This window comes from Grammomys surdaster, unplaced genomic scaffold, assembly GCF_004785775.1.
Source record: "Grammomys surdaster isolate TR1022 unplaced genomic scaffold, NIH_TR_1.0 130, whole genome shotgun sequence".
In the NCBI taxonomy this organism is placed as follows: Eukaryota; Metazoa; Chordata; class Mammalia; order Rodentia; family Muridae; genus Grammomys; species Grammomys surdaster.
Window position 1 is genome coordinate 23508811 of NW_021604588.1, and position 19864 is coordinate 23528674.

Genomic DNA, 19864 nt, shown 5'->3' on the forward strand with positions numbered 1-19864 from the left:
AAAAAACCCCCAAAAAAAAAAAAAGGTGAAAATAGTATTTATCTCAAGATGCTAATTCATAATAAAGCTAAAAATTATTTTTTGCATGTTTAAAACTTATAGTAAAAACTTTTAGATATGGACTTAAAAATTCACAAGAGTAAATAATTATATTTCCACTTTATAAACATCAGTAGAGAAAGGAAACTAAAAGCACATTTTAGAGGTTTGTTATGATCCAGGGAGTAAAGTATCAGGTCCAGTCTGGGGAAATGGAATAGAAAAAATGGAAGACTCAGTTTGTGGTAAAGAGGCTGAGTCAACGGGGATAAAAAAAAGACAGATTCAAGCAAGCTTAAGGGAATTTTTTTGAAAATGTCATAATGAGGAGCATGGAGACTTTGAGTGACTCTCAGGTTTTAGCACAGGTTTAACACTGGCGACACCAGTTTAGGATGTAAGATGCTTGCATGCCTAACTGTCTAGATTTAGATCAACACACAGTTTTTACAGAAATTAATCCAAAATACAGGGCATGGAAGAGTGTAGGCAGCAGCAGATCCTTATTTATGTCATAATCGTCCACGGGAGTGGGCAGAAGTGACCAGGGATGATGGTGTAGCAACACCGGGGGAAAGGAGATGCACAGATTTCAGGAGGTAACAACAAATGAATTCCATTGCCTATCACTGAACAAGTATCTGTAAACAAGAACGACAGGCTGAAAAACGGACAGACAGAAAATGTATCATAGGAAAAGAAGGTGGAGCTGAAACCCAGACGCTCCAACTCCAAAGACCGCTCACAACCATTGTGCAGGGTGGCCATTCCTAACACAGGGGAAGTTACTTTTGTAAAGTTCTGGGAGAGAAAAAGGCAGAATGTAACTACAAGAGTATCCACGGAGGAAGTGCGAATACAAAGTTTTACATAGAAGCAGGGCCTCGAGGAGCTTTTCCTCTTTTAACATTATTAGGCCCGTTCTTCAAAGTCTTAGTTGAACGACACATAAACCTAATCGCATCTCTGATTGCCACTGTTCCTGTAAGACTGCCTAAGAGAACTGTAGGAAATGAGCTGGCTTTCTATATGCTAACAGGAGAATATGGCTGAATTCCACCGTGAACAAAAACAAAACGAATTTAATCCTATTTCTGGAAAGACCTCAGCATCAAAACACATTTGGAACAATACCCTTCCATCTATCACGCGTGGTCACTTCGTGGGTGTGGCTATATGGGCATCTTTTAGTCTGTATTTTAGAACTTTTCAGAGCCTGTAGAGATGGGGGACGGGGCTTTGGCGCCGTAAATGCAGATGTAGCATCTCCTCCGCCTGACTGAGTTCCTCAACTGCAGGCCATGCCCGCTGGTGCGTAAAAACGAACTTGCAGGGCTCGCTAAGGTTCTGCAAAGATCACATATTGCTGGTGCCAGAGCGTCCCCCGCCCCCGACTCACACAAGCCTACGTTCTCTAGCTAACGCGCGATATTGACGTAAGCAGCCAGGGGCCCGGGACGCCTGTTAACCTCCCTAAGTTCGGCCTCCGTTCCGATCAAAAAAGCTCGACTACGGTGAGAAGCGTCCGGAAAGAACCCAAGTACGATATTCCTCGGCGGTCCTCGCTCGCCCGGATTCGCTCCTGCCGCGGGAGACCTCGAGGCCCAGAGTCGGCAGCGATCCAAGGTGGAGCGCCTGGGGGGAGGTGGTTCCCGCCACGGCAGCGGCCGTTGGGACCGTTACTCACCGTTCCTCAGGACGCCGAGCTGCGGCTGGCGGAGCACCGAGTTGAAGAGCATCTGGGCCTGAGAAGAAGGCTCAGCTGAGGGGAATGCCGAGAAGATCGCCCCCAAGTTACACAGGAGCCGCCTTTTGCGCCCTCCACAGCGCGACACGGTTTTGCCTCCAACTCCCGCCACTGCGAGTCCCGGCCGCCAAACTCCGCGCCAAACTGACGTCACGCTCTCTGATTGGCTCTCGTCGCAGCGTCCTGGCGCCTCGGAGGCGCGTCCCCGTCCTAAGCCCCGCCTTCCTCTCGCTCAGCCGCGGGAACCCAGGGTTCACAAGCTCCCTGAGCGCCTGCGCGGGGGGCCCACAGAGGCGCTGGCGAACCGCGGGGCGACCGAGGCGCATGCGTACACTGCCTGTCAGCGCGCGGAGGGAAAAATCCGCGAGACCGCAGCGGGAGAAGATGGCGGTGCTGGGGAAGAGTTTCCAATCTTTGTGACTGGGCGAGTCGGGTAACTATTCGGGTCATGGCGTCAAACTCAACCAAGTCTTTCCTGGCCGATGCCGGCTATGGCGAACAGGAGCTGGACGCTAACTCCGCTCTTATGGAACTGGACAAAGGTACTCAAGGAGGGAAGCGAGCGAAGCGTGTGGGGGGGGGTGGCGCCACCTTGTGGCGGCAGCTAGAGGGGCTAGAAGGGCGCATGCGCCGATGTATGGGGCGGGAAGCACCTGTGCTAGTCTTGCAGCCAGCTCTAGGCGCCTGCAGGGCTGCTGGAGTGGCCTTGCACAGTTGGAGTAGAGGACCGTGCTTGCGAGGACGCCTTTGACCACTTGGGGGCACAGTTTCCGACTTCCCAAACAGCCAATGAGATAATTCCGAAAAATACTGAATTATGAGATTATTTTTTTTAAAACGTTCAGTGCAGGTGAAGCCTTCATCAAGAGAGCCAGATGGTTTCCTGAGCGTTTTACAGCTATTTGTCTTGTGACACTGCCAATTGCGAGTTCCAAATCAGGTTCCATATGGATGAGAACGTCTGAAAAGCATGGCTGAATGCGCTCATTCTCTGCAGACAAGTTCTATGAGTTAGCTTCCCCTGCACAGGTAGCTAAGAGAAAAGACTTTAGGGTTAGGAGTTGAATTCCAGTTCTACTAAAGTGATTATGAAAAGCGACGTTATGTAGCCTCGAGTTGTCTGCAAAGTGGGCAGAGTATGTCAACAGTGTTGTAAATGTTAAATGGCAGTAGTATGCAAAAAGATGCATTTATTAAATGATGAAGAGCTACTCCTTTGTCTGTAGAGACGGATAAGGACGTCAAGGACAGATAGTTATCCATAAAGAAGTCCTGTGTTAATGTGAGACCTTTGTTTCAAGATTTTTTACACTATAGACAAGTCTTGGTTAACTGTAGCCAGTGTATAACTTGTAGAGAACTGGACTGGAAACTAAGGATCTGCCAGAAGTTCACTTTAGCCCCTTTGACTTGAACATGCCTTATTGGGACTTTAGGGACTTAAACAAACAAACAAAAGTCAATTTTGTATTGGGTTGTAATTAATAGGTTATTTCTCCTATGTCGGTGAAATGAGCCAGTTTAAGCCAGATTAGATTGTATTATAGGCATGTTTATTGGGAAGCTCCTCCGGGTGGGTGAGTGTCACTGGCCCCAAAGACCAAGGCCAGAGAAGTTGCCCTCAGAGTTAGGGAAGGGAGACAGAAAGAGAAAGGGGCCATGTGTGCATAGGGAGAAGAGGAGAGAAAGACCAACATGTCTGGATTATAAAGGGAGGAAGGAACCTCTGGGGGAAGGTCGGGGCAGGGTATACCAGGTAGGGACTGAGGGATGCTGGGAAAACCTGGAGGTCAGGTCGGCTTAGGTATATAAAATATGCACTTCAGTCCCTTGTCCAGGGTTGAAACCAAGCAGTTACAGGTAAGAGTGTTTTACATTTTACTAACATCTGTGAAGTCCAGGTTGACCTGGACTCCCTAAAGCCAAGGGTGACTCTCAACTTTTGATCCCCAGCCTCCCAAGTCTTAGCCCTGGTGTGGCCCACCACACGGTTTTATTTAGTGCCAAATAATTTACTGAGTTGAGCTATATCTGCCCAGTATTAGATTCTTAAAGAAAGCCTTCACTTTCTCTCATAGAACTAAAATGTTACAGCGTCTGAATTGGGTGTACATTTTCATCACACAAAAACTGATGTCGATCTGTTATATTGGTTTTTACTCTTAACAAGTTATAGAGCTTCTTGCCTCTGAAATATAAAGTTATAATAGGAACTTTACTCTTTAATATTGTATAATAATTCCTTTCCCGCAGCTGTTTTTATTGCTCTAGTGTAACTGATCTTGTCCCATGCTAAGAGTAGATAGTGTGGTAGAACAGGGATAAGGGTATGGAGCATGGAGAAAGGATATCTAGCGCTACCTTCTAGAAGTGTGTTGTGAGCCAGTGTGATGGCTTACCATGTGAGATGCTGGCTGTGCAAGCCTGACAATCTGACCGATCCTGAGAACCCCAGTGAAGAAGAGAACTGACTCCTGCAGGTTGTCTACCTGTGGTATTTTTGTGCTTGCATTCACACACATGCACGTGTGCACACATACATACAATAATAATGAAATAAGGTTCACATTTTTGAAAGTTTCTGTGGCTGTAGGGATGACTTGGCCTTCAAGAGGCCATGTTGCTCTTTTGTGAGACCAGAGTTCAGTTCTCAGCACTCACATCCCAAACCTCACAACTGCCTGTAACTCTAGGGGGTCTGTTGTACACATATCTCCCCCTCCCCTTCATACACATAATTAAAAATAAATATCTTTAAAAGAAAAGGTTGCAGTTGTAATGAAAAAATTAATACAACCTTTTTAATAAGAAGAATTGAAATAAAAATGCATATGTGTAAGAAATAAGTAGGTAGCTGGTGAGAGTTTCACAGATGAGCCCCAGCTCAACAAGATACATTGTATAAGCCAGGTACAGCAGTGTGACACAAATGGGCCCAGGAGACATTTCTAAAGGCTGAGTCTCACATATTACTCTAATTGTAGCTTTTCCTAATGTAGATTATTATCATTAGACCAAGTATTTTACCCGTGGGTGATTGGAAGTTGTCCAGATGAAAACAGGCAAGATCTCCTTCCTGCAGAGAGAAAGGTTATGTGACATCACTCAGCCTGTTGGCTCTGCATATCTGGCTTTGGAAAGGAAGGGTGGGAGTGGGGAAGGGAATGGGACTCATTCCCTTTCTTGCTGCACGTGCAGTAGAAGCTGGTGAACTTAATGCTGTGGGGAAAGCCTGATCTTGGAGTGCTAATTAAAGTCTGAGAGCTGGGTGAGAGTCAGGACAGAATCCACACACTAGGGTTTTCCCCAGGGATGTTACTATCCACCCAATTCCACACACCTTAATTCTCCCTGTGAAAAAGACCACTGTTGTACTGCCCATGTGTTCACGAATGTAGTTGATGTTAGGGAGAGTGAGGACTTTCCTCCTCAGCCCTTCTGAGGGAATGGCCTCAGCCACTGGGTGGGCACTAGGTGACGTGACTCTATGTCATAACTGGTGGTTTTAAGAGTAGATACAGGGGCCATGTGGATTCAGACTTTTTTTTCCTGAGGGCATTTATTTAGTCTACCAGCGTTGATCAGTAAGCCTTTAAGAGTATGTAGAACCTGGGACAAAGGCTAGATTCAGGAACTAGTTTACCACATTGAAGCTGAATCAGGGAGCATGGACTCTGCAGTCTGGTTGGTGACCCCTGATGGACAAGGTCAGATAAACAGAAATCCACTTACTGAAACCATGGCCTCACTTTTATGCAGACTGTGAGATGTTGCCTTATGATTTTCAATGGGAATTATTAAATAGTCTCAGTTCTTACTTGTTTTAAACCAATATTTCCTCATGTGCAGTCTGCATTATTATATGTCAGCTTGTTCATTTGCAGTGGTTTCTGAAGTTTTGAGGAAGGATATTTAGGAATTATGTCAGAAATTGACTGCCATTTCTGCCTTCTAAATATGAAGTGACCTTTGTTAACTGTTTATTAAGCTCTGGATTGTGGGTTGCCTTCTACTATGGAGGTATATTTGGTTTATTTCTTTGTGATGCTGAGGTGTGAACAAAGGGTCCTGGCGTTCTGCTTTGCAATTGAGCTGTATTCTAGCTCTGTGTGGTGACACTTGAGTTTTTCTTAATCCTTGTTACAACAAAGCACCTTTAAAAAATGAATATATGAGATGTATACATTTTTGTGATTCAGTGATTCAATTTTGGACCATGTTGATCTCAGCTAAAGAAAATGCACAGTAATTGTCTGAGATGCTCTTTTATGGTAATGCTTCATTAGTGGTGCTTTTAGTGAATGTTGGTTGTATTCGTGGTTACTTAGTGTCTCCTGTATGTTTACTTGAGGAGTAGCCCATATGAGCTCCTTCTCATAAAGGTGGAGGCAAAAATTCTCTTGCTTGTCTTTCAAGAGTAGCGTCTGACTTATTAGGCCCTGCCAATAAGACACATGCTTTGAGAGCTCAGGGTGCTCACAGTTCCTGTGGCAGCAGCATGTCAGCTGCCTAGGTCCTAAGTGCCTGCGCTCACTGTAGCATCTCTTGTTTCTTAGCAACAGTAGTTGCTCTCATGAGTTTGGCAGTGTGGTGTTAGGTACTCTTAGAAGTTTAGCCAGCTTAAATGCCAGGTGTGACGCACTGTGTAACCACAGGGCCTTGGAAGCAGACAAGATAGTCACTCCCAGTTTGAGATCATTCATAGTGAGTTCCAGGGCAGCCAGGCCTGCACAGTGAATGCCAGCATAGGCTGTGTTGAAAAGCAAGACCGTGTCTCAACAATCAAACAAAGCCCAAGAAGTTTAGTCTTAAAAATGTTTAAGAGATTAACTCCATAATTAACCAGTTAGCTTTTGCTGATTTCAGCTAAGAAATTCCAACACATATGCCTGAGAATTATGTTGTTTGCAAACAGCTTATGGGGTTGGAGAGATGGCTCAGCAGTTAAGGACACTGGCTGCTCTTTCAGAGGACCCTGGCTCAGTTCCCAGCATCCACATAGCAGCTCGAAGACTTTAGTGTCAGGTGATCTGATGCTTTCTTATGGCATCTGCAGGCATTGTAAGCACAAGGTACACATTTATACATACAAGCAAAACGTGTGTGTGTGTGTGTGTGTGTGTGTGTGTGTGCGTGTGTTATAGCAAATAAAGTCTCAAAGAATTTATAATTATAGCTCTTCACATTTATATATAAGACAAGGTCAGGGTTTGTTTTTTAGTTAGTTGTTTTCAGTCTTTCCAGAATCAATGTTAAAAATTTGATTTCCACATTGAGCTTGGTCATGTCACTATTCTATTGTTGTGACGAGACCTCATGACCGAGGCACCTCTTATAAAGAGAGCATTTAATTGGCGGCTTGCTTACAGTCTGCGAGAGTTAGTCCATTGCCATCAGGCATGGCACTAGAGCCGTAGCTGAGAGCTTTACATCCTGATTCACAGGCAGCAGGCAGAGGGAGAGATTGGACCTGGCATGGGAAAGCCTACCCCTCGAGGCACTCTTCCTCCACCAAGGCCACACCTCCTAATCCTTCTCAAACAGCTCCACTAACTGTGGACCATACGAGGGTCACTCTTACTCAGACCACCACAGCTGCATTGGTACATTTGTTAGATTATAGATTATTGATTGGAAGCTCTTCTTTTCCTAACATGAGTATCTGATGTTGTAACTATTCCTTGAAATACAGTGTTAGCCATGGCCTCCAAACTGTATTGTCGTTTTCATTCAGTTGAAATACATTTTCTTATTTTCCTTCTGATTTCTTCTTTCCCCTATGGGCTACTTAACACATACTTATCACATACTTGGAAGATTTCTAGATGTTCTTCTAATTCAATTCCATTGCGATAGAGAGCATAAACTGTGTGTGTCATTTTGCTTGCTTGTTGTGTTTTGTTTTTTACAGTACCAGGCAGGGGTTGCTTTTGAGAGTGCCAGGCAAGTGCTCAACCTACTGAACTGTAGCCCCAGTCTGTCTCACCCACCCCCCACCTTTGAGGCAGTTTTATTAAGTTGTTCAAGCTAGCCTTGTACATGCTCTGTAGCCAAGGTTAGCCTTGAACTGTGATCTTTTTGTCTTGGCCTAAGTATGCAGGACTATATGCTTATACTACCAATCTTAATTGACTTCAATCCTTTTAAATTCACTGATATGTTATATTCCTGAGTAGTCTTAATCAGCTTTAAACATTTTAAAAATTACTTTTTTTTTAATTGCTTTATGTCTAAGAGAATCAGCTTAGGACCTAGAGAGATGATCAGGAGTTAAAAGCACTTGCTACTCTTTTAGAGGACCCAAGTTAGGTTGTTAGCACTCAAGTTAGACTCACCATCAGGTGTAACTCCATCTCCAGGATCCAACACCTTCTGACCTTTTCAGGTACTCATATGTATCCATGAAATAAAAACCTTAAAATGAATGTTTATGAAATTTCTAAGGCTTTTACTTACTTGTTTGGTGACTATTTTATTTTGCTTTTGAGGTAATAATTTTATTTTATGATACTGTGTTTTGCTTTGTTTTGAGATAGCCTTAAGTGACACAGTCTGGCCTCAAGCTTGGTTTGTAGCTGAGGATGGCCTTGAACTGATCTTTTGCCTCTTCCCCTGTGGTGCAATTACAGGTATAGGCTGCCATTCATGTCCTGCCTCCCAATAACTAGTATACATGTCATTTTTATTTATTTTTGTTGCTTGCTGTTTTTTGTTTTTGTTTCTTCCTGCAATCTTGCTGCCTTGGACTCCTGTGTGTTGGGGTTATAGGTGTGTGCCATCTTGCCCAGACTTCCAGTTTTAATGACTCATTAGTTTTGAACAGTGCTTCTTTTACTTGAAAAACTGCTGTCCTTCTGTATGATAAGTCAGTATTTGACGTTTCTGCCTGTAACTAGTTCCTCCTGTGCTTTTTCAATAGGTCTGAGGTCTGGCAAACTCGGGGAGCAGTGTGAAGCAGTCGTGCGCTTTCCCAGGCTTTTCCAGAAGTACCCATTCCCTATTCTCATCAATTCAGCATTCCTAAAGTTAGCTGATGTTTTCAGAGTTGGGTGAGTGTTCATAATGCCTCAGCATCCTAAAGGATGGGTTGCTTGTATTTTGTTGTTGTTGTTGTTTTATGCTGTGTCTTTTCTTCTGGTGCATTAGGACTTCCTGCCACTCAGGTATTCTTGGTGGATACATAATCTTTGTACCATCCTTTAACATGAGATTTAATGACATTTTTAGAAAAAATGAAAGGGTTCATAGAGTAATTGTTTTTTTAGGGAACAAGATAGATTAAGTCAGAATAATCTTTATTCTACTACTGTATATGTATTTTGTAAAACTGTAGGTTTTTTTCCAGATTGTTTTTAGAAATTCCTAATTTCATTTAGTGACTTGTGACATGAGATCCACATATGTGCAGTTTTTGATATGTGCAAGCTCTGAATAAATGCCTACTTCCTCATTTTTCTCCTCACCCTCATCTCTTCTAAGTTGGATGGAGGAAGATCACCTGACACACTGGCTGTGGCCTTGGAGTGACCACAGAGATTAATTCTGTCCTGGGGCTGTTTCTTGTGTCAGGCTTTTAGGCATCTTTCTGCAAGCAGGACTACAGGCATTATAACTGCTTTTGCTCAGGATCCACCGTATACAGAGTTTAGTGGTTCTTGGTGGTGAGACAGATAAAGATAGCAGGAAAAGCATTAGCCTTTAGTACTGGTCTGTCCCAGGTTATATATAACTTTCGTAGAACAAGCACATTTCTTTCTCCATTTTTTTTCTAGAAACAACTTCCTTCGGCTGTGTGTTCTCAAAGTGACCCAGCAAAGTGAAAAGCACCTGGAGAAGATTCTCAATGTGGATGAATTTGTGAAGAGGGTTTTCTCTGTAATTCATAGTAATGACCCTGTGGCAAGAGCCATCACTCTCCGGTACTGTGTCACTCCGTGATTCAACACAAGACTGATTAAGCTGTCATTATGTACCTAAAAGGACTTGTTTTTTACTAAGACTGCAAGAATATGGTAACCATCCTCATTTGTAAATTAGGTTAACATCTGTAATGCTGTTTTGGTTGTTAATTGCTTTGCTTGTGTTTCAAGCATCCCACTATGTAAGAACTAGGTGGATTTCAGTACAGTGTAGCCTGGGTTCAATTCCCAGCACTGTGTAATACTGGGTGTGGAGGTGCACACCTGTGATCCCAGCACGTGGGAAACTGGGGCCAAAGGATCAGAGGGTCAGGGTCATTTTGGCTACACAGTAACTTTAAAACCAGCCTGAACTGTATGAGACACCAAGATGGCATTGATTGTTACCTTTAAAACCATCTAACTGGGCAGTGGTGTCACACTAATTTAATCCCAGCACTCGGGAGGCAGAGGCCAGCCAGATCTACAGAGTTCCAGGATAGCCAGGGCTACACAGAGAAATCTTGTCTTGGAAAAAACAAAACGAAAGAAAACAAGACTATCTCACCTAGCTTACTTGAGGCAATAACCTTAACCCCACAAAACCAGAAAAGGACTGGGAAGGTAGAGACAGTAACCAACTGGGAACTTAAGACTCAAGACACATACACAGAGATTTTTGGGTTTTATGTGTATGTGTGAGTGCTTGTATGTATGTATATACACCACTTGCATGCCTGGTACCCTTGCAGGCCAGAAGAGGGTGTCCAGTCCCCTGGAACTGGTGGTACAGGAATTGTGAACTGCTAAGTGGGTGGTAGGAACTGAACCCAGGATCTTTGCAAGAGCAGCACGTGATGGCATCTACGTTAGCTGATCCCTGTCAGTGAGTACAGTATCAGAGGTTCAGAAAAGCTCTCAAGAAACATGGTCAACAGTGATTATTTTGGGAGGGGGTCACTGAGTTAGGGACTCTGTCTGAATTGTTTCCACAAGCATGCATTATGAATTGTTTCCACAAGCATGCATTATTTAAGTTTTTATCAGAAACAACTAATGAGAATAATAAAATTTTAAAAAGTGTATTTTCACATCATTTGGAGATAGTTTGACTATTTTGACAAGGCATAGGTTCATACCTGAGTGTTTCATCCCATGTATAGCCTATATTACTGAGTTCTAGCAGTTGGGCCTTAAGAACTGTTGCTGCCAATTAAATTGGCAATTTCTAGTAAGGTTTTTTTTGTTTGTTTGTTTGTTTTTGTTTTTGATTTTTTGGTTTTGGTTTCGTTTTGGGTTTTCGAAACAGGGTTTCTCTGTGTAGCCCTGGCTATCCTGGAACTCACTCTGTAGACCAGGCTGGCCTCGAACTCAGAAATCCGCCTGCCTCTGCCTCCCAAGTGCTGGGATTAAAGGCGTGTGCCACCACCACCTGACTTCTAGTAAGTGTTAAAGACAAACGTTTGCCTTGTAATCTTTAACAGTACTACTTAAAACAAGAAGCACTAAGGAATTGTTTCTAAACAATTGGACCAATAGAGCTGTGCCTTGGCTACATCAGAGTGAAAAACTGCTGACCAGGATATGTTGCAGTTGACCTACTCTGATCCTTTCTGGTAGAGTATTAGATTACTAATAATTTATTATTTCTTTTGAGAAATAATTAGTTTCAAGTTTTTCTTATGAAATTTACTATAAATTAAAAGAGTCCATATTATAATGTTTCTTTGGTTTTTGAGATCCAGTCTCATTGTGTAGACTGAACTCAGCTCTTAGAGATCCTGCCTCTGCCTTTACAGTGCTGGGACTAAAGGCGTGCACCACCATGCCTGGCCATCTGTCTTGTTTATGAGGAAGTCAACTGCTCTGTGTAGTGAGTTTTATCTCTGTAAAGTAATAAGGTGAGCTGTGTCAGGTTAGAGGTTATTACTGCCTAGGATACTATAGCAACATGGTGGTGTTAATTTCAATGGTCTGCAGCTTTCTGAAGTCCATGGCTTTCTGCAGAAAGGATTTCTCAAGCTCTCTGTGGTTTCTATTCAAATATTTATTTTTATTTTCTAAATATACTTTTTATTTCATTTTTTTTACATTTTTTTTATTGTGCATGCATGCATGCATGCATGTGCACGTGCACAAGCTATCTCACAGAAGGCACATTTGGGGATTCAGTTCTTTGACTGTATGAGTCCCAGAGACTGAACTCAGGTTGCAGAGTTGGTGACAGGAGTCCCACTGAGCTGTATCTGGCCCTGTATTTTTTAGGCTTTACTGTTGCAGACACTAGCATGAGCTGCAGGGGGCATTCTCCACCTCTGGGAAAACCTTTTTTTGATATGATAGATTTAAAAAAGCATTATGCCAGTATTTATTGATGGGGGAGGAGGAGGTGGGATGTCTGTAGTTTGTGATTCTGCTTACTAGCAGGTATGTTGTATTCCTAGTACTTTATTAAAGTAGACTTCTTTCTGCAATATTGATATTAGGATGCTTTAATAATTCAGAAGTTCTTTTCTAGGCTCTGATTCCTGACCTGTACTTCATGATGATTTTTTTTACAAATGTAGCTCTAGGTAAAGAGAGGATAGGCTGTAGCTCAGTGGTGGGACACGTGACCGACATGTATAAAAGCCCTGAGTGAAGTTCCCAGGGCCAGAAGGAAGGAAGAGAGAGGCAGGTAGGAGAGAAGGGAGCCTGGCTTTTGCTATGTAAGCTAATTTAATGTTTCTGATATACTTAAGCATACAGATAGGCTTAGATTTGAGTCACTACTAGATTCTTAAAGTTAGTCATTCTTAACCTGAAATTTAGAGCGTGACCTAAACTTTCTGGGTTGATAATCTAGCTTGCCTTCCTTTTCCTGTCCTGATTTTGAGTTAAGTATTTTTCTGTGATTGTGTTTCTCTGTTTCTGTAGGATGTTGGGAAGTCTGGCGTCAATCATCCCTGAGAGGAAGAATGCCCATCACAGTATCCGTCAGAGTTTGGATTCCCATGATAATGTAGAAGTTGAAGCTGCTGTTTTTGCAGCTGCAAACTTCTCTGCACAGTCAAAGTAAGCATAGGCCTTTTAGTAGTTTGGCTGCTGGGGGAGTTTTTGAAAAAGATAGCTGAGTATCTATAGTCACTAAGGTATATAGGAAGGTGTAAATAATGAGTTGTGTTTTCCAAGGAGTTGTATGAAATGTTGGGGGGAGAATATACAAATGTTGATCCCCAAAAGACAAGGGCCTCATAGCCTAGTTTGGGGAGCTGCCTTTGATAGCTTTGATGTCTACTGAATAGCCTTCCATAATCACATCCATGATCCAAAATTGCTACTTTTTGATTGTCTTTGGCACAGTTTGGCAAAGATAGTAACTTAACATAAAAACTGACTTTGACATATTCAGGATCAGAACTGTGTGTGTACGTATACGACGTACCTGTATAAGTGCATGCATGCAAGTGTACATGTGTGTGGAGACTGGAGGACAACCTCAGGTTTGTCGTAGTTCTTATTAGGTAATGTTCACCTTTTTGTTTTAAGACAAGGTCCCTGGCCTGTAACTTACAAAGCAGACCAGCCAATAAGTTCCAGGGATCCATCTGTTTTGGTCTTCCCTGATGCTTACTGCTCTAGTTGGTAGAGTGAACCTGAGAGAGGGGTCCCTAAAACTGAGGCAGACTAAAGTCTCATGCAGCAGCCATCTTTATTCATAGCATCAGACAGTGTATACTCTGAGGGTTAGAAAGACTAAGATGAGTAATATGTTAAATCACAAGGACAAGATACATGTGGTAAACACATGTTTTTCCTCAGAGACATGACTAACAACAGCTGAAGTAAACTCACTCCTATCTGCTACTCTTGGGAGGAACACAAAACATATTCCAAGAGCAAGCACTCAGAATTCCCTTCACATAACTGTGGAGACTTGAACAAACATTTTTCACCCCAGATTAGACACTGCTGACAGACAAAAAAATATTTCACTGAGTAGTTTATTGGAGTTGCCTACAGGAAGATGAGTGAAGGATTGCTTATAAGAGCATAGGTGACTCACAGCTAGCTGTATCAACCAAAATGCCCACCCCAGCATGGGTGATGATTTGGGAAAGCTGCATCCCTGGAGCATCCTGTACCTGAGCCAGTAGGAGATCCCACAGGTTCTGTTTATATAACTGTGTATAAAGGGGTAGCTTATGAGTTTCAGGAACTTCCTGATACTTGTTGTGTACCTCCTGAGCTTTGTAAGTTTAAGTTTGGTTTATGAGTCTTTTTTTTTTTTTTAAAGATTTACTTATTTTATGTATGTGAGTAGACTGTTGCTGTCTTCGGACTCACCAGAAGAGGGAATCGGATCCCATTACAGATGGTTGTCAGCCATCATGTGGTTGCTGGGAATTGAGCTCAGGACCTCTGAAGAGTAGTCAGTGCTCTTAACTGCTGAGCCATCTCTCCAGTCCACTTGAGTAGTCTTAGGGACAGACTGTTTCAGTTTAGAGGAAATTGCTATACAACATTATCCTTCAGTAATATATATTTGTGTTTGCATTATATAATACCAGATTAGTCTCATTGGAAAGCCTGACGCACTTATGTATCAAAGTGTATGCATAAGTTCTATATCAGTTTTTATCTTTCCTTGGCTTGAGATCATGTGTCTCCACCAACATTAGTGGGTTTCTGTTATTTCTTTCAGTTCTAGGTTTTGCTTAAATCAAAGTAACTGACCAAATGCAATTTAAGATTTTATTGAGTCAGGCATACTGGTACATCCGTTTAATCCCAGAACTTAGGAGACAGAGGCTGGTGGATCTCGGATACTTTAAGGCCAGCTAGTAATACATAGTGAGACCCTATTTCCATAAAGAAAAAAAACAAGGAAAAAGAAAAAAACTTTTTAAATCTGTTCTGCCTCTGTGCTGCTGTAGCTGTATCCTCACTTGCTCTGAAAGGGTTACGATGGTGTATTGTAGAAGAGCTTGTTCTGGTCAGCTCCAGGTGCTTTCAGTGGTGAGGTGAACATAGCCAGAGTAGCGTCCTCTTCCAGCCACTAAAAAGAGCCCTGCTTCATTAGAAAGGGGCTGCTGTCCAGTGGCACCAACCTATGGCTGTAATGCAGCAATGTCTGCTCTGGGCTGTCAGGCTTGGTATGACCCAGAGATGGGGGTTGCGGTCATACAACTAGAACATCAGATGACTTTCTTTAGTCTCAGCAGTTTCAGTAGTGACACCAAGAATTTATTATTAGACCAAAATTAAAAAAGAACAAAACAAGACAGCAGACTCCTACTCTGCATTTTTAGGCCCCACTTTGGAGTTGTCGCGCAGTGTTTTGATGTAGTTGCTGAGTGTCCTGTCGCTGCCCTTGAGGCGTGGGTCCTGAGAGAATGGAGCTGATAAATGAGGACTAAGGGCTCAGGCGCTCGATTGCCAGCTTTATTCAGGTCACAGTTTATACCCTGAGGGTTAAGAAAGGTCACCTGAGTAAAGTTCTTAGGAATTCAGACCATATGTGGCAAAAGCATATTTTTCCATAGAGGCATATAAAGGATAATTAAACATCTAATTACATAACATCAACAAGCCATAGTGAGTAACTTAAAGTAAACTTAATTACACCCGGGAAGAACATGAAAACACTCCAAGAACAATTTTGGGTTGTTGCCTTTTTTTTTTTTTTTTTGAAGAAAGAAGTCACAGACTTATCTTGTTTTCTTGGAGTGCTCCTATAAGCACCTAGAATTCTCCTTATAGGACTCCATTCTTGGATCGTGTTCCAACAGTCCATCACATCTAGGTATTATTCTAAATACAAGTAACTACAACGACAATGACAAAGTCAAAGCTCTGTTAGCACAAAGAAATTAACTAATGCTGTTGAAGTGGCCACAGTAGGCTACTTGAGCAGGTCTGTTGGGCAAGGCCTCTCTGAAGAGCTGGCTAATGGCTGAAGCCGAGTGCTAAGGAAGAGACTCCTTCATACTTTTTCTTTTGTTGAGAGAGTAGGGCTCTGAGACAGTATCTCTCTGTGGCTCAGGCTGGACTCAAACTTGAGATCTCCTGCCTTAGCTCCCAGTTACTGGGACTGCAGGTATATGCTACCACATCTGGCCTGCCTTTACACCCTTAAATAAAGAAGTGTGTGGGTAGATACTTACTTTATTAGAAATCTAGGAGCTAATTTTTAAAATGTGTACTCATTTTAAAAAAAACAAATTCAAAATATTTTAGTGTAAAACATCTTTATAAAAGTGTTTATTTTGCTGGTTGTGGTGGTGCACGCTGGTAAGAGTTGGTGAAGGAGGCAGAGGCAGGAGGATCATGAATTCAAGGCCAGCCTGGGCTACACATTTTAAAGGGGCTGGAGAAATGGCTCAGTGGTTAAGAGCACCGACTGCTCTTCCAGAGGTTCTGAGTTCAATTCCCAGCAACCACATGGTGGCTCACAACCATCTGTAATGGGATCTGATGCCCTCTTCTCGTGTGTCTGAAGACAGCGACAGTGTACTCATATACATATTATTTCCCACAACCAAATAATTTTATGAGAAAAATGGCCTTAAACCTTTTTTTTTTTTTCAAAGATCTTTAAGGCCTGGCTAAATTGTCATTCATTTACTTCCTCACTAACATTTTGATTAAAGTGTGTGAAGAAAATCCAATCTCCCACAAGTAGAGGTGGAAAGGGGAGCTTTATGAAGCTGTCTTAGGTTCGTGAATGCTTTACTACCTTCTGTTAGGAAGCACTGGCTCACCTGTATTACTCAGATCTTGTAAATGTTCCACCGTATAAGACCTGCATGTGAGAGTACACACCAGTTTAGTCAGAAAGACTAAAAGTGTTCAACTTCCATGTTCATGGTTAAAAAGTACGTTTTCTGTCATTGTAATTTTTGCTAACAGCCTAAGTACTGTAATTGTCATAAAAGATTCTCAGTAATTTGCCTAATGTTATCAGCTGACTTTCACTCATCTTCCATGAAAACTCTTTGGCAAGTAGGGAAGCTGAGTAGCTGTGTCCCAGCAAAACAGGCCATTTATGTCTTAACCCAGACATTTGGACTGGTACTGTTTCTGAAGTATACCACTGTGCTTTTTAAATTTAATGCAATGAGTAATTTCAGTTTTGCTAAGGACATTTTATATGACTGGCTTGTGCTCTCTTTTTAATATGAGTTTACAGTAATGAAGAACACATGACCTGGGACAGTTGCTGCTACCTTGATTCTTGCTACCTCATCCAGATTGTTACTCAGTGTCCTTTCACCAAACATGATGGATGGATGGATGGATGGATGGATGGATGGATGGATGGATGGTGCCAATGTCATTGTACCTGGATAAACCATGAGATTGAAGCAAATGTTACTTAGCACAAAATGTGATTGTTGTCAGGAGTTTGTGTAAAGAAAGCATTCTGTAATTAGGTGGTTTCTACTGGTTCTGGAAGGTTGCAGACACCTCACCCCAGCTGGAGACTGGCAGTGCTTGATCTCTTCACTAACTGCAGTAGGTTCGAGAACCACGGGGCTGTCAGCCTCTTAGTTTAGATGTATACTTGCTTGGCTCGGCACCCTGCCAATTAACCCTTGATGAATGTATGCACATATGTGCCTGGAGCCCACAGGGACCAGAAGAGATCATTGGATCCCCTGGAATTGGAGATACAGGTGGTTGTAGGCTGATGGATGGGTCCTGGGAACCAAACTTGGGTCTTCTGCAATAGGAGCCAGTGTTCTCAACCACTGAGCTATTGTTCTTAAGGAGCACAGCTGTCTGTTTCTAAATACTCAGCCCTTCTATTTGAATTCGGGTTAATAGTCTCAAAATAGTAGTTGAAATGTCATTGACACCTTAGTTCTTTGTGAAGGAGTTTTGTTGAGTAAGACAGGAAACTAGTGTCTTTACAAGGAAGACAATAAATTAGCGTCTATACAGTCAAGGAGTTGTGTGGTCACATTCTTTGTTTCTCCTACTTGGAGTTTTGTAATTCTCTAGACTGAGTCAGGAATTCCGTCTTTCAGCATCTGGTCGTCTCATATAACCACAGGCTGAGGAAACAAGTCTTTTTCTTTCAAACCAATGATTTTCCCTTAAGTATAACAAAAATACATTTCTTAATTCTTTTTACAAGAAGATACTGCACAAAGAATAGTTAGAGAAAAAAATTTCAGTTTTACTGCAAAGCGAGGCAAGGTATGCTCCTGCTGTGAGAAGCTCTCCCTGGTGGGATTAGGCAATACCTGCCTGTCCTGGAAGGTCCCAGGACAGTGGACAGCTAAAGTATTGTAGTTTTGAGGAGCCATCGAGCTCATTGTGTTTCCTCACAGAGCCTAGGTAAGTGAGGGACCCTGTGGGGCCACACTGAAAAGTCTTCATCCAGTGAGTATAATGGCTTCCCCATCCTTGCAGATGGAATCCCCTTCCCCTAATATCCCCACATGTACTGTAGCCCCTCCCAAGGCCATATGCAATTAGGACAGACTTGCATATACCTGATTGGGAGTGGTGGCTGTCCCTGTGCCCTGTCCTTCCTTTCTATGAGGGGACAGAGTCAGTCATGTCCAGCTGTGGTCTTTGGAAGCAAGCACAGCTAAATTCATGAAGATGGCCGCTCTTTAGCTTGATCGCTAGTACTATACAACTTCTTATGTTCTGCATTACACTGGGAGCCTGATGAGCTCCAACCCTGGCTGATAGTGAGGGTACGCAGACCAGGATGGGTGTCTAAGATAACACAAGTATACTAGAGGAACGCAGCACACTGGGCCAATCATGGACATATTTATATATCAAAGTCATCACCTAGGACATTTCTAGGACCAGGATATAGCTCGGTGTGGTGCAGGGTCCTAGATTTGATTCCCAATACTACAAATAACAAAGAAAATCTAGAAAACAGAATAAAGCACACATTGCATTAGCCATCAAGAGGTAAAGTCTTCATTGTCTGGTGTGTAGAGACCGCTCATTGACTTGAAATCAGCAGAATATATCTTAACAGCAGGGAATACTTTATTTAGACTTGTATTGAACTGCAAATTGTACTTTATGTCCTGCACATCACTTAGTTTGCCTGTGTAAGCCAAGTTACATAACATTTTATTCCAAATGTTCATGTTATTAAGGTTTTTGGTATTGGAGGACGTTTCTTTTAGAATCAGAAAGCTGTGTCTTGGAACAGCTTCTTTTCTGCAGTTTGGAATATGAAGAGTCAGTCTGTGTTTCCTTTGCATCTCAGATACTTGTGTGCTAAGGCTTGACTATCGCTCATATAGTCAGAGCTGTGCTAAGGTTCATCCTCAAGCGTGCGTGGAGCAGGGACCGTGGTTCTTGCTAAGAGTCAGGCTGGAGCAGCATGCATACTGGTCAGCGTCTTTCCCTCAGGGCAAGGCTGGAGGAGTGCTGCCAGAGCCTGGAAAGTCTTGGTTATAATATGGAGTATTAATGCTGCTAAGATTGTGTTCTTTTCACTTATAAAACTTAATCACAGCCTGCCAGTGGTGGCACACACCTTTAATTCCATTTCTTGGGAAGCAGAGGCAGGTGATCTCTGTGAGTTTGAAGCCATAGTGGTCTGTGGAGTTAGTTCCAGGACAATGAAGGCTATACAAGGAAACCTTGTCTTAAAAAAAAAGAACTAAAACCAAACCAAACAAACAAACAAAAAACTCAAACCTACCTTAATCACATTCAATTCTTTGATTTTCAGAGTTTTTGCCAATTGTTTTAATTTTCTCTTTCCAAAGGGATTTTGCTGTGGGAATCTGTAACAAAATCAGTGAAATGATTCAAGGTATGTATGTTTTATCTGATAGTGTGAAGAGACTTACGAGGAGTCTTGTCAATAATGTTTGCTCCCGTTTATTGGCGTATACCGTGTGCTAGCCATTAGTTAGAATAATACTGAGTGTCTTCTGTTTGCCAAAAATACCCGAGGTGCTTAGGGTATAGAAATAAAGCAAGACCCTTACTGTCATGTAACCTCAGCTCTAGTCTAGTGAGCTGTAGACAGATACAGAGAGGATGTATCAAGTGCTGCACAGAGACTGGCAGGGAGGGAGTCTGGTGACATGGTGGAGGGCAGGATGACTTGTGCTTCACCCAAGTTGATGACAGAGCCCTAATGAAGTAACATGAAGGAAGGAAGGAAGGAAGGAAGGAAGGAAGGAAGGAAGGAAGGAAGGAAGGA

General features: G+C 42.5%; 1 protein-coding gene across 2 annotated transcripts in view; it reads left to right on the forward strand.

Moving 5' to 3' along the window:
* The first annotated feature begins 2146 nt into the window (after window positions 1-2146).
* The window catches only part of Ints7 (integrator complex subunit 7), a 47890-nt gene continuing 30172 nt past the window's right edge, over window positions 2147-19864 (forward strand). Inside the window, exons 1-5 of one of the 2 annotated variants that reach the window (XM_028760165.1) lie at window positions 2147-2328; window positions 8706-8835; window positions 9559-9705; window positions 12601-12738; window positions 19422-19468. In XM_028760165.1, coding sequence (XP_028615998.1) covers window positions 2235-2328; window positions 8706-8835; window positions 9559-9705; window positions 12601-12738; window positions 19422-19468 — 556 coding nt within the window. In that variant the 5' untranslated portion in view covers window positions 2147-2234. Of the gene's footprint in view, window positions 2329-8705; window positions 8836-9558; window positions 9799-12600; window positions 12739-19421; window positions 19469-19864 lie in introns of those variants that run through there. The other variant, XM_028760170.1, reaches the window with a different exon arrangement.